Source organism: Hemiscyllium ocellatum, chromosome X, assembly GCF_020745735.1.
Source record: "Hemiscyllium ocellatum isolate sHemOce1 chromosome X, sHemOce1.pat.X.cur, whole genome shotgun sequence".
NCBI lineage: Eukaryota > Metazoa > Chordata > Chondrichthyes > Orectolobiformes > Hemiscylliidae > Hemiscyllium > Hemiscyllium ocellatum.
This window is the reverse complement of record NC_083453.1, coordinates 12,006,930-12,020,990: the sequence shown is the minus strand read 5'-3', so window position 1 is coordinate 12,020,990 and position 14,061 is coordinate 12,006,930. Positions and strand designations below refer to the sequence as shown.

The following is a 14,061-nucleotide window of genomic DNA, read 5'->3' as shown; positions in this document are numbered from 1 at the left end:
ATTATTTTCAAAGTATTATGGTTGTGGATTATTTCCTTTTCTGGAAGGCAGAAAATGCAATGTCTATCCTATGCTGCTGTAATAACTGCCCTCGCCTGGTCAGCCCAGATTCTGCAGGATCAAATAAAAGCAAAATTATTTGGGCACTGGAAACCCAAAATGAAAACTGAATTTGCTGGAAAAACCTAGGTCTGGCAGCATTTGTGCAGAGAAATACAGTTGATGTTTCAAATTTGACTTATGGCTCCTCTTCAGCACAAGTTCCAAAGAAGAGTGTTTGGATTCAAATGTTATCTTTGTCCTTTAAAAGTGACCCCAAGCTTCCAGTTGCCCACCATTTCAATACACCATGTTCCCATGCGAACATTCTGTCTCACTGAGGCTCAACACAAGCTGGAGGAACAACATCTCATCTTCCGCTTAAGCACCTTGCAGCCTGCAGGACTCAACATTGAGATTGACAATTTGAGCATGAACACCTACTTCAATGTGTATTGGCTACCCATGCAATCCCAGGTCTTGCCATGAAATGGGTTCCTTTCAGCACAGCCCCAACTCCTTTTCAACTGCTCAGTCCTCATTACCATCTATCTGGCTTCTCTTCTTCCCTGGCTTACTATCAACAATCCCCTTATGTGCTTACCCTTTTTTCCCTTTCTCTGGGCTCCATCTCCACCTATCCACTCTCTACACGTACACACGTACACGTGTACACGTGTTTTGAAGAAGGGTCACTGGACCCAAAGCTTCCCAGTTGAGAAGTGTAGCGCTGGAAAAGCACAGTAGGTCAGGCAGTATCGAAGAATTGGGAGAATTGACATTTTGGGCATAAGCGCTTCATTAGGGATGTGGAGAGGGATGGAGGCTGAGATAAATGGTGGGGTTGGGGCAGTGGGAAAGGTAGGTGGGATGACGATAGGTGGATGCAGGTAGGAGGTGATTGGAAGGAAAGTGGGCAGGTAGGTCAGGTCAAGAGTATGATACCAAATTTGGAGGGTTGAATCTGGGATTGGCGAGGGTGGGAGGGGAGATTTGGCAACTGGTGAAGTCAGTGTCGATGTAGTTGGAGAGTCCCAATGCAGAAGATGAGGTGTTCTTCCTCCAGTGGGTGGCTTTATTTGGCGGTGGAAAAGGCCCAGGATTTGCACGTCTTTGGGGGAGTGTGAGGGAGAGTTGAAGCAGTTGGCCACAGGACGGTGGGGTTGGTTGGTGAGTGCAGACTTGATGTCCCCTGAACTGCTCTGCAAGTTGACATCCTGGCTCCCCAATGTAAAAGAGACCCTATCAAGAGCAACGGGTGCAGTAAATGAGGTGGGAGGATGTACGAAAAAATCTCTCCTGAATTTGAAATGTTTCCATGGGGCCTTGGATGGAGGTAAGGGATGAGGTGTGGATGCAGGTTTCACACCTCGTGCGGCAGTAGGGGAAGGTGACCGGTGTGGAGGGTGGGTTGGTGGGAGGCGTGGACCCAACTCAGGAGTTGTGGAGGGAATGGTTTTTGTGGAATGCTGATAGGAAGGGAGAGAGAGATATTGTTGTGGTTCTGTTTGCCGAGCTGGAAGTTTTAGTTGCAAACGTTTCGTCCCCTGACTAGGAGACATCATCAGTGCTCTGGAGCCTCCTGCGAAGCTGGCTTCGCAGGAGGCTCCACAGCACTGATGATGTCTCCTAGCCAGGGGACGAAACGTTTGCAACTAAAACTTCCAGCTCGGCAAACAGAACCACTACAACAAGCACCCGAGCTACAAATCTTCGCACAAACTTTGAAGAGAGAGATATTTTTGGTGATGGGGTCTGAGTGTAGGTGGTGAAAATAGTGGAGGATAATGCACTGTATCTAGAGACTCTTGGGTTGAAAGGTGGGGACTGGGGGGTATTGTTCAAGTGACATGCAAGTCCTGGGCCATCTCCACCACCAAATCAAAGCCCTCTGATCCAACCTTCCAACTTGGCACTGCCCCCTTGACCTGACCTACCTGTTCATCTTCTTCTTTCCCACCTATCCACTCCATCCTCCTCACTAACCTGTCATAGTCATCATCTACCTGCATCCACCTATCGCCATTTTACTTAGCTTTCCCACTCCCACCCTCCTATTTATCTCTTAACCCCCTTCCCCCTCCACATTCATGATGAACAGCTAATGCCTGAACGTCGACTGTCCTGCTCCTCGGATGCTGCCTGACCTGCTGTTCTTTTTCCAGTGCCATGCTTTTTTGACCGATGTTGCCAGACCAGCCAAGTTTCTTCAGAAATTTGTTTTTGTTTGTTATCTCTGTTTCTCTGGTTATCTGGTTTACACTATACTTTGCAGCCAATCGAGGAAAAATTGAGCACCTGTAGCCAGCTGTGTCTTAGTGTCACAATATTTATTAAGCAATTACTGCCCAATGCAACTCTAATATACGCATTTGAACCAAATCCAACGGAACAGCTGTGAAATTCCTGTGCATCGTTCTTGCCAAAGTAGCATTAGTTTTGCAACCGAAGCCATCCATAATTTAGTGGTTTGATCACATTATAGTTGAGATGTTAAATGGTTTCTTCTTTGGTGTGTTAATTACATGAAGTTGAAAGATGAGTGATGCAGTCAAATCACTGACTGGAACCAGATCATCTGTGCTGCTGATTAGAAGAATTGATGTAACTCAATTCTTGGTTTGATTCAGTGTCTGTTTGCTATTGTAGTTGACTATATTTCAAAGAATCCTGTTTAACGGAGCCATTAATAAGACCTTCCAATCCCTCAGGAGATTGTTGGTAATGCAAGGATAGTGTCTTGCTAAGTGACCTTTTCCTTGTGATATGGGTATTACTGACTGGTTAGCATTTATTGCCCATCCCTCGTCACCCTCGAAGGGAGCTGCCTTCTTGGACTGTTGCAGTCCATTTACTATAGGTCCACCCACAATGTTGTTGGGGAGGAAGTTCCAGACTTCTGACCCAATGACGGTGAAAGGACAGTGATATGTTTCTTGTGAAACTACCTTCCTAGTTTGAATTTTTATCCTACTGAGACAAGAACCATTGAAATTTAGCATCTTCAAATTTCTTATCAATACTCCCTTTGGCCAAACATTTACAGCAGGCTGTACTTCAGCTTGACAAACTGCCAAAGTTTTAGATTTATGAACCATTCTAGATATTTGCAAACGTGGGCCTGGCATTTTATCCCCTTTCTACCAAACTTTGGGGCCAGAGATTAGTGACGTGGGCATTTAGTTCAAACGTCACCAGAGCAGCCAATAAACCTTTACACAAGAATCATTTAATGCTGTTTCACTACCAATATTTTCATGAGTGTGTTGGACAATGCAGCTTGCCAAGTGAAATTGCTTTTGTATTATTTACCAGGAGTCTGTGATTGAGACATCGAATCTTTGGAAAAGCTCTACTTACGAGAAACCAGGAAATGGTCAAGGTGAGCCTCTCTGTTCTAAATGTACGCCACATGCATTTCCTTCATGCTATGGGCATGCAGTTGCTCTAACACATCTGGGTGGATGCAATGGTCCATGTGGCTTAGTTTTGCTTTCATTCATTTTGTCATACGTAATTTGAAGGTGAATGCGTTATGTATATGTAAATCTATTTCCAACCACTAGAGGTTTCAATGCTGCGTTTGCACTTCAAACGGAACCAACGACAATCTCTTCATATCTGCACTAACAGGTTAAAATCACTCATTTGAAATAAGAGCTTGTAAATTGTTGGTTTGGGTTTAATTCATGCTTTTAATCTTTTAAAATGAACAGTTAATGTGGAAAAAGAAGAAGGGACGCCAAAGCTTTCAACTCAGGGTAGAGATCAACAGAGATCAACAGCAGAAATACAAAGTAGTCCAGTCAAATCTGTTAAGGTAAGTCATCAACTTGTTTGGTAATTCATGAATGTGATGCTCACCTTTACAAAGCTGAGGATTTACAGAAATAAAGTTGCATTTCCCTTTTTGATATTTGTTTTCTCCTGTTGCTTTTTTCTGAAAGAGTTGATCCAGATTGTACCGGTGCCTATAGTTATAGCAGGGCTCCATAGCTCCTCCCAAGTGGCCATTCTTTGTATGAATCTAGGAGTGGCAACCAAAGGATGGGTGGATTGAGGGTTGGAGAGAAAACAGTCCCAACTAAGCTCAGACCTGATTTCAGGCATTGCCATAGTCTCTCTTCTAAAGATATGTTGCCAGATGTGATCAAAAATTGAAACCCTACTTCTAAGTGCCCATTTCTCGAGTCTGTGGTATCACGTTTCTATTCCTTGTTTAACTTTGTGTTGAAGGAAACTGGTGTCAGAGAGACCTCCTTGTATTTGTATACTAAATGTCTTGGCCCCAGAAGTACAATATTTTGAGTCTCCCAAATCTAATCACCAGAGTAAGAGAAGCTGCATTAAACAATGTAAATGGCCTGACTCATGAATGCTGCTCTCCCTCAATCTAAAATGACAACCGCAACATGAAAACAGCTTGTATCTATTCACACAGCAGATGGCTAGCAGTGTAGATCTTTATCAGGCAGTGGGTGCTATGATTATAGAGTATGATGAGCTGATGTTTCATCTATGGCTCCAGCTGATCTACAAGGAAGATTGCATTAGCTGAATCCTAGAGAAAGTCCAAACAGGCATTATTATCTTTTACAGGATTGAATAACTTCACTTACACAATGTCGACCCCTTTCTTAAAGGGGAAATGCAGTACCCAAGAATATACAATAAATATGCAATTCGAGGGCTGTGTCAAATGTTTTCCATTTAAAAACAATTCCGTATATATTTTATTTTAAAAGCTTAATGTGCAGAATAATTTTTTTGGAGGAATTAAACTTGAAAATTTAGCTTTCAAAAATCAAGAGTTGTCTAAACCCTGGAACAATAGACTGATTCAATATGATTAAGCATGGTACTAGAACATGTGTGGCATTTGTGTTGCTGTTTAGTATATTACTGTTTAATCCTATTTCTCTGCCTATTTTTCAGCTTCTACTTCCTGTTCCTGAAGTATCCCTTTTCTCTCTCTGCATTCCTCTGTCTCCAATATGAGGTTCTGTTTGCTCTTTTTTTTAAATAAAAGATTCTCAACTCCTTACACTTGTTTATGTGAACACAAAAATCTAAACTGATGTTGCCTGTGTCTGATCATAATTTACTTTTAAAATGCATAACTTTTATCTGAGCAGTATTAATTAGAATCCTGTGTTTCTTGATTTGAGCCCAATGAGTGTATGTTGTTTTTGGGAAAGTAAATAGGATTAGCTTGTGCAAGTTTGTATTTGTATCATGATTCCCACTGGATGTGAAATAATTGTGGGCATACTGCTTAACAGCATGTGGAAGACCCAGTGGCAGGTGTCTATCAATGCTACTCTCTTTAAGGCTTCGAGAATTTGCAAGAGGCTACATTTGATCAATTTTCAATTGATCATGCCTATTCACTTTACTCCACTTTATTTTCTGCCTCCCCTTCCAAATCGTTAATCTTGCATTAGAATTTGACCTAAATTTATGTTTCCGAGGTGACTGATTTTAGAACATTGATATTATATATTGATCAGTAGCTTGGTGCAGTTGCTAGTGCCAAGAACGATACTTGGTAGCTTCATATATGCAGGATTTGCAGCAATAAACTGCCCCTCAAGGGTTAGCCTTTACAGCCTTCAGCAAAAGTGTATCATATGAAGACCACCCCAACTGAAACAGATTGTCTGTCCATCATCCTTCATGGATGTGAGGAATCTGGATTGGAGCTCTACACAAGGCCAAGAAGGGGCATCACTTATCTCAGTTATTCACTGACTGCCAAAGTGCCTTTTTTCCAAGCTTCCTTGTTTTCCCTCTTCCAACTCCCATGCTATTAATTTTCCTTTGAACAATAGTGTTGATATTGAGGAAACTGTTTGGAGAAAACTGGCAGATGGAGTTTAATTTAGATAAGTGAAAGGTGTATCAGAGCAGGACTTCTACACTTAATGGTAGAGTCCTGGGAAGTGTTCTGAACAAGAGACCTTGCAGTGCAGGTTCATAGTTCCTTGAAAGTGGAGTCGCAGGTAGACAAGATGATGAAGAGGATGTTTGGCATGCTTGCCTTTATTGGTCACTGCATTAAGTATAGGAGTTGGGAAGTCATGTTGCGGCTGTACAGGACATTGATTAGGCAATTTTTGAAATACTCCATTCAACTCTGGTCTCCCTGCTCTAGGAAAGATGTTGTGAAACTTGAAAGGGTTCAGAAAAGATATTTGTAAGGATGTTGCCAGGGTTGGAGGGTTTGATTATATGGAGAGGCTGAATCGGCTGGGGCTATTTTCCTTGCAGTGTCAGAGGCTGAGGGATGACCTTTTTACAGAGGTTTATAAAATCCTAGAATCCCTACAGTGTGGAAGCAGGCCATTCCACCTATCGAGTCCATGCTGGTCCTCTGAAGAACATTCCACCCAGACACATCTCCTACTCAAACCCTGTAACCCGCATTTCCATGGCTAATCCACCCAGCCTGCACATCCCTGGACACTAGGGGAAATGTAGCTTGGCCAATCCACCTAACCCTCACATCTTTGGACTGTTGGAAGAAACCGGAGGAAACCCACACCGACACTGGGAGAACACGTGGAGTTTGCACAGACAGTTGCCTAAGGGTGGAAATGTACTCGGGTCCCTGGTGCTGTGAGGCAGCAGTGCTGACCACTGAGTCACCATGCAGCCCACCTGAGGGGCATGGATAGAGTGAATAGCCAAGGTGTCCTCCCCAGGGTAGGAGAGTCTGAAACTGGAGGGTGTAGGTTTTAAGGTGAGGGGAAGATATAAAAGGGACCTGAGCGGTAAATTTTTCAAGCAGAAGGTGATGTGTATATGGAATGAGCTGCCAGAGGAAGTGGTGGAGGCTGGTACAATTGCAACATTTAAAAGGCATCTGGATGGGTATATGAATAGGAAGGGTTTAGAGGGATGTGGGCAAGTGCTGGCAAATGAGACTAGACTAATTTAGAACATCTGGTCGGCATGGACGAATTGGACCAAAGGGTCTGTTTCTGTGCTTATAACTCTGATTCTATAAAACATTGAAAACTAAATTGCTGAAGTACTTGTCTCAAGTTTCTGACTTTCTCCAGGCCTGTTTTCTTACCGTGATTTGTTTTGAATAAAAAATCTGTTTGAATTAATGCAACTGGTGTTGGTTAATTCCAACTCAAATGTTTTGTCATGTTTTGAAAATGTCTCTTGCTGTCACTGCAGCTTTCATAAAGTGCCTGATGAGTTTGTTTTGCTTTTTTCCCTCAATGACTACCAGAAATTTCAGCTTCCAGCCAGAGAGTTGTGTGTCACCTGCCAAAAGACTGTCTATCCAATGGAGCGCCTTGTTGCAAACCAGCAGGTGTTTCATAATTTCTGCTTCCGCTGCAGCCACTGCAACACTAAGCTGAGGTGAGGATTCTGGTTTCAGATGACCTTGGGCCCAAGAATAATGCAGAACCCAATCGTTTTTGACTTGCAAACTATTTTGAGCTTGGTTTTGGATATGAAATGACTAAATTTTGTTGAAAGCTTTCCAAAGTGTTCTTGCCCTGTAAACTGCTAACCCTCTCCCCCACAATTTCTTCCCCCCCCCCCCCCCGAAACCAACAGCTCGATTAGTAAAAAGACCATATGCGACCCAAACAGAGAAGAAAGCTCAGTCTCTGGTTGATCCTCAGTAAGCAGCAGAACCTTGCACCCGACCCGCTGCTTCTTGTGATTAATGTCCCACTTTTCTCAGCAGAGGTTATTAATTTGTATCTAATGAGTGAGAGCAAGATTTGTCATGTTGTAATGTACCACCCATCCCTTGCCTATGCAGACAGCTGTCATTATCCAGACTGCTGGATTTCTTTTGCTAGGCATTTATCATTATTGCTATTCCACAATGGTATCCAATAGACAAACAAGCCAGTATAACTACTTCATAGAACATGAAAAACAAATTCATTTGCAGGGTACTCTGTACAACTGTGCACATTATAAATGATCAGCTGAACCTTTCTGGCGTAAGCTTTCGTCTTCAGAAGTCTAAATGTTTTTAAATTTCTTTTGCACAGCATTGGGAATTTTGCTTCACTACATGGGAATGTGTACTGCAAACCACATTTCAGCCAGCTCTTCAAATCCAAAGGTAATTATGATGAGGGATTTGGTCATAAGCCACACAAGGAGCTGTGGATGGCCAAAACTGAGCCTGATACTGCAGAACACAAGAATGAAGTTGTCATGGATAAATCTGAGGCCAAAACTGAGAATTCTGGAGTAGATGAACTTTCCATACGCAAGGTAGGTGTTTTGGCTGCCAGCATGGAAGCCTTAAATACCAGTAATTCACCAGAAAAGGCGGAAAAACCTGTTGAAACAAGAAAATTAAAAATAGCTTGGCCACCACCTACTGAAGCAGGTAGTAAAGGAATCAGCTGTTCTGAAGAGAGCCTCCGAGTTAACAAACCAAAATGGCCTCCAGAGGATGATTTCCAACACCTGACCAAGAGAAACTCCGAATTCAGTGGTACCTCCAGACTGAGGCGAAGTGCTTCTCTGAAAGAACGATGTCGACCGTTTACCATTGCGGCACCGCTGAGACCTATAGCCATTAAAGAGCCAGGAAGAAATCTGTCTGCTAAAAATATAACCCAGGATGTGATCACTAAAGAAAGAGAAGCTAAAAGAGAGACTGAACAACCGAAGAATGAAAACCAGTCAAGTCTGGATAATGAGCATGAGCAACCAGTGACTACCGAGCTCAAGGGCATGAAAGAAGATCCTGTGACTGAAGAGGTTGTAGAAGTCAAAAGCAACAAAGAGCTGCTTCAAGATAAGGATGTAGAAGAACTTCACTTCCGCAAAGAAGAGGCCAGAGAACCTAACTACTTGGAGTGTGAAGAGCAGCAATCCAAACAAAAAACAGTTGAATTGCAAACTTCCGGAGACACGCTTGCATTAGATGAGCACATTCCAGAGAATGAGACAAAACTGGAAGATGTTGGTTTTTGGGATGGGGAGGAAAATGAAGTGGAGGAAACTGAGGAACTGTCCGTTGAAGAGCAAATCAAGAGAAATAGATGTTATGAAGATGAGGATTAGATACTGTGGGTGACTTACATGATATTTTAATTGGTGATTGGCCTTGTGGTTCATAGGTGTCAGCATCAGCTCCGAACTTCCTGTCGTAAAGTGGTTTATTCTAAGTACCTGTATTGAATTGAGCTTTATATTGAAAATAAACATTAATTAAATTAGTTATATTGAGTGAGAAGCAAGAGCTTGCTATTTTGTAGATTTTTTAAAAATTGCTTAATGCACATGTATGTCTGAAATGGTTCCTGAGTACACTTTGCAATCCTTCTCATTCTCAAGCACTAGATAACCTCTGAAAAAGCTAGACTTTGCTTGGTTAGTTAGTTTCTTTTATGTTGACAGTTAAAAGAACAAGTATGGAATCATGGAAGGTAGTGAAGCACTAATGCAAGGAAATGTTTTTTCTAATGCCATTTTTGTGCATCATCCACTGTCTGGGCAGGGGAGATTGAGTTTCAAAAGACTGTGTGCGCTTTTTAAATAAAAAAAAATTCTAAAAGTTAGAAATGCCATTCCACATTGTATTCATACCACTCCTTTAATGCTCCACCTGCCAATGCTTATCATATAAAAGATGTATTGAATTTATCAAGAAATAATGGAAGCATTTAAGAACCAGAGTGTTTACACCTCAAATGGTAGTGGAGCAGAAAATGATGCCCAGCTGTTTTCAACTTAAGGTATCTTCTACCTTGTTGCCATGCACTTGCCTACATGTGAACCCAAGAATGGAAGCTTAATGAAGGCTATGCTGTACTTGGTTCTGAGATTTAAAAAGTTCATTTGTTAGAATTCATTTGATAACAATTTATTGGATTAAGGAGGTTCAGCTGGCAAGATAAGATGGTCCCTCCATTGCAGTAGCAGAGTGACAGATTTATCCTGAGTCTAACACACTCCCATTTGCGTAGCTGCTAAGGTGATCCAAAAGTCCGAGGGAAGATTTGATGCGTCAACCTTTTCTAGAATTATGTAATCTTGTTGTTTCAAACATTAGAATAGTGTAAGTAATCTCAGTAAAATGAAAATGGAAGCATTAGAGTAACACCACTTTACAACAATGTTATGAGCTGTAAACCTGACTTTAGTCTTCAAACATTGTAAATTCCTACTTTTGGCTTTATTCCTTACCCTTCGATGCTATTTTAGAATTTCTTGTGTATTACAGTATGATTTTATGTGAAATTGTCTTTACATATTGATAGCACATGAGAGACAAGATGCTGCTGAAAATAGTAATTTGACTTGATTATAACAATTTTAGATGGGATGGGTAATAAAGAATTGGGGTATAAATTTGTGCTATGGTGTCTGGAACAATGCAACTTTAATCTTAACGTTAAAAACAAAAACACTGCACAATACTGAAATCTCTTCTCTGGTAGTGTTGGATATATCACCTCTACAGCCTTCTGGCACCTGATTTGGTCTAAGGTGATTTAAGTAGCACAGGAAAAGTCATTCTTTTTATTGCAGCAGTCTTTATATTTAAATCATGTTTCTGTTTTTCTACAGTTATGTGATGACCCTGATGGTCAAATCAATCAATCTGTCTCAAAACTCCTCATCTGTTAAGATTTGTGCAGCCAAAAGATAAATTGAGATGTTAACCCATTAATCCAGGTTAGAGTCCAACCCAAGTCCTAGCAATAGGTGGAGAAATTACTGCTGTGTCCCATGATCTCTTGTCCATTGATTCTTGTGCAAAGAATCTAAGAGCAATTTAGAAACGTGCAAAATTATTAAATGCAGAGAAGTTAATTATGTAATAAAAAGAATTACTTGACCAATGCTGGCTGTTGACTTTCTTTTCAGACTCTTTTACAATTGGATATGTTGTGATTTCTGTTTGGCACATAATTAATAAACTCTTTAAAAGATATTTGTGGAATAATCTTTATACTGTGTCCTATTTTGCATCCAATGAATTTGAGCATATGTGCACCATTGGGATAAGCCTGTTGGTAGTTTACAATTTGCTTGGACCTGAAGATCATCAACACACTTCACATTAAACCGATTCCTATGGTAGTAGTAGAATAATGTTTTTATGACTAAAATGCTCATCACTACTTTAATTTGTATTTAAGCTTTGGATATACTGTTTATTTTTTTTTTAAAAGCTGGGTACTCTAAACACAATCTTTAAACAGTTTTTATTGTTCTTGCACCATTCCATTTTGATTTTGGGCTTGTACAAATCTCTCTTTTAAGGACAGAGATGCTTTATTTTTGGCAGTTTTGAATGCATGCCATGCATACTTGTGTGCACCATTCATGACAGCAGGCATGGTCAAATTTTTTCATGAGTTGAGGGGGAACGCATTTCATAAAAACAACAGTTGCCATGACAGTAAACATGAACTTCTTCAAACAAAATTCAAAAGCAGTAAATTGCTTTGTGAGTAATTAACAAAAATGGCTATTAAATTGTTAAATCGTAAAGTTTAATAATAAAGCCACTTTTGTCTTTTTGATTACAAAGCAGAGCTAGAAAGAAAAAGAATCCATCCCAACTAATGTTCACCAAGGAAGGGATTGGCAATTGGTGCCAAGCCATGAAGTTAGATTTAAACAACACCTGGGTCACTTCTGGTGGGGCAAATTTGGAGCTGGCTTCAATGGAATTCAAAAAGGAGTTGGAGTCGGAAATGATCTGACTTTTGGCCTAGGGTTTTCTCCTCTTAGCCTGCTTTCACACCTTTTCCTGCTCTCTGTCTCCCACATATTTAATCCTTCCTTTCTCACCCCTTACCTCCCTCTCTATATAGCCCCCCGCACTCTTAGGCTTCTTGCTCTATCTGTCTTACTTTGCCCCCTTAACTTTTTTTTAAAAAAAGTTCTCCATGGGAGACTCTGCTTCAAATATTTCCACCAGCACTATTACCCCACCTGCAAACATTTTGTGTTGAAATGAGAGTGACCAAGTATATTTTTCCCAGAGCGGCATAAATACAATATAGTGAAGGCGAGTGTCTTTAAAAGTAAAATGAATGAAAGAAAATTTTAGTGGGAGAAACCTAGCAGCTTGACCATCATCACTTTCTCACAGCTTCCCTTTGCCATCAATCCCTATGCTTTGGTCCCCATGGTGTGACTCTCATCTCCTTTTCTCTCCAAACCCCCCCCCCCCCCCCCCCCCCCCCCCCCACACACACACACACACACACACACACACACACACACACACACACACACACACACACACACACACACACACCCCTCAACCACCTCTTCCCTTCTCTATCTCTTTCCCCCCTCCCCCCCACATACCTCCCTCCCCCTCTCTCCTGCCCCAAAAGTTTCTGCTGGTTGTAGCAGCACACCTAAGAGAAAGGGTCTCAGTGGAGGAGCAGCCCTTGTAGTTGAAATTCTGGCTTCAAATAAACAAAACAAATTGCTGAGAAACAATAAGTGCACTTCACTTTTTTTTCCTCTCGCTTATCATCCTTGTGTTGTTATCTGACTATTAATTGTGGGAACTTTATAATTGAGCTGTAAATTCATCTAGCAGTAAATTTAGATGTTGGCCTATGGACTATAGGTTGGGCAATACCAAGACATTTTCCAAGCTACGGGAAAAGAGTGTAGAGTGCTAGGGCAATTTAGGATAGTTATTTTCAAAGATTAGATTAGATTACTTAGTGTGGAAACAGGCCCTTCAGCCCAACAAGTCCACACCGACCTGCCGAAGCGCAACTCACCCATACCTTTTACATTTACCCCTTACCTAACACTACGGGCAATTTAGCATGGCCAATTCACCTGACCTGCAGGTCTTTGGACTGTGGGAGGAAACCAGAGCACCTGGAGGAAACCCACGCAGACACGGGGAGAACGTGCAAACTCCACACAGTCAGTCGCCTGAGGGTGGAATTGAACCCAGGTCTCTGGCGCTGTGAGGCAGCAGTGCTAACCACTGTGCCACCGGTCTTTCCCACACCCTAATGTCTCAAAGATTTCCCATGTATTCTTTTGGCCACAACTAGTGTAATAAAACCAGAAAATGTGAAGAACTTAACTGGATTGTGATGAGGACAAATCCCCTTCCCCTGTTTAGTGTTGAGGGATTTTTGTGATTCACATGTTTATCTTAGAGTGCAGCACTTACATAATAAGTACCAGGTAATTATTGCCTCGTTACTACTAACAATTTGATACTTCAGAATTGGCTCAGAAAAGTAAATGTAACTGATGTAATAGTTTGACGTTTTGCATCTTTACAATAAATGCCATCTTTTGGTTCTGCAAATCAGGAGTGGGCTGTAGAAGCTTTTTCTGCTTGTAAAAGGAGCAAGATCAAAAGGTCATAGATTTCAAGTGATGGTGCAAGCGAAGCAAGGGTGATGTGAGGAAAAAAAATCGCTTTTTCCCCACCGTGAATAACTAGGGTATGGAATGCACTGCCTGGAAATGTGGTAGAGGCAGGTTCAGTTGAGACATTCAAGAGCCCCCAGTTTGTTATCAACCAGACCAGACCCCCTCAAAATATTTTAAGAAGGAAGCCTAGACCCTACCCTTTTCTGACTTTAAAGGCAGATGTGAAGTGCATGTTCCAGATGTGATGCAGCTGGTCAAATTACTTCAGGTTAAGCAAACCATAATTTATTTAAACACTGTTGTTAAAATTATAAACAAATAGGAATTTAGAGAAACAACTACCTGAAAACTTAACTGTAAGAGATATAGTACCCATTACTAATTAACTGTTCAAATACAGTAACACCCCATAACTCCACCCTTTGGCAAAAAGGCAAAGTCAGATGCAGATTCTTACATGCGTTCTCCAAACCAGGAGGGAAGAAATATCAAGAAAATTCCAGAGAAAGTAGCAGCTAGGGATCATTTACTGAAACTTTTAACACTTCTGAGATTCAAACCGTTTCTGACTGTTAAACTGTTTTTTAAAGAAAAACTAGAAAGCCTGGTCTGAGAGAGCTGGCCACTCCCATTCAAACTGCTTCTATTGTT

The 14,061-nt window shown here is 41.3% G+C and overlaps 1 protein-coding gene across 8 annotated transcripts in view; it reads left to right on the top strand.

The window, feature by feature from the left end:
* LOC132805723 (LIM domain and actin-binding protein 1-like) overlaps positions 1-10,880 on the top strand; it is a 122,618-nt gene extending 111,738 nt beyond the window's left edge. For all 8 annotated transcript variants that reach the window (XM_060820939.1, XM_060820940.1, XM_060820941.1 and 5 more), the window contains 4 exons: positions 3,355-3,421; positions 3,756-3,859; positions 7,283-7,416; positions 8,067-10,880. In XM_060820939.1, coding sequence (XP_060676922.1) covers positions 3,355-3,421; positions 3,756-3,859; positions 7,283-7,416; positions 8,067-9,096 — 1,335 coding nt within the window. In that variant the 3' untranslated portion in view covers positions 9,097-10,880. The remainder of the gene's footprint in view (positions 1-3,354; positions 3,422-3,755; positions 3,860-7,282; positions 7,417-8,066) is intronic.
* The last annotated feature ends 3,181 nt before the right edge of the window (positions 10,881-14,061 follow it).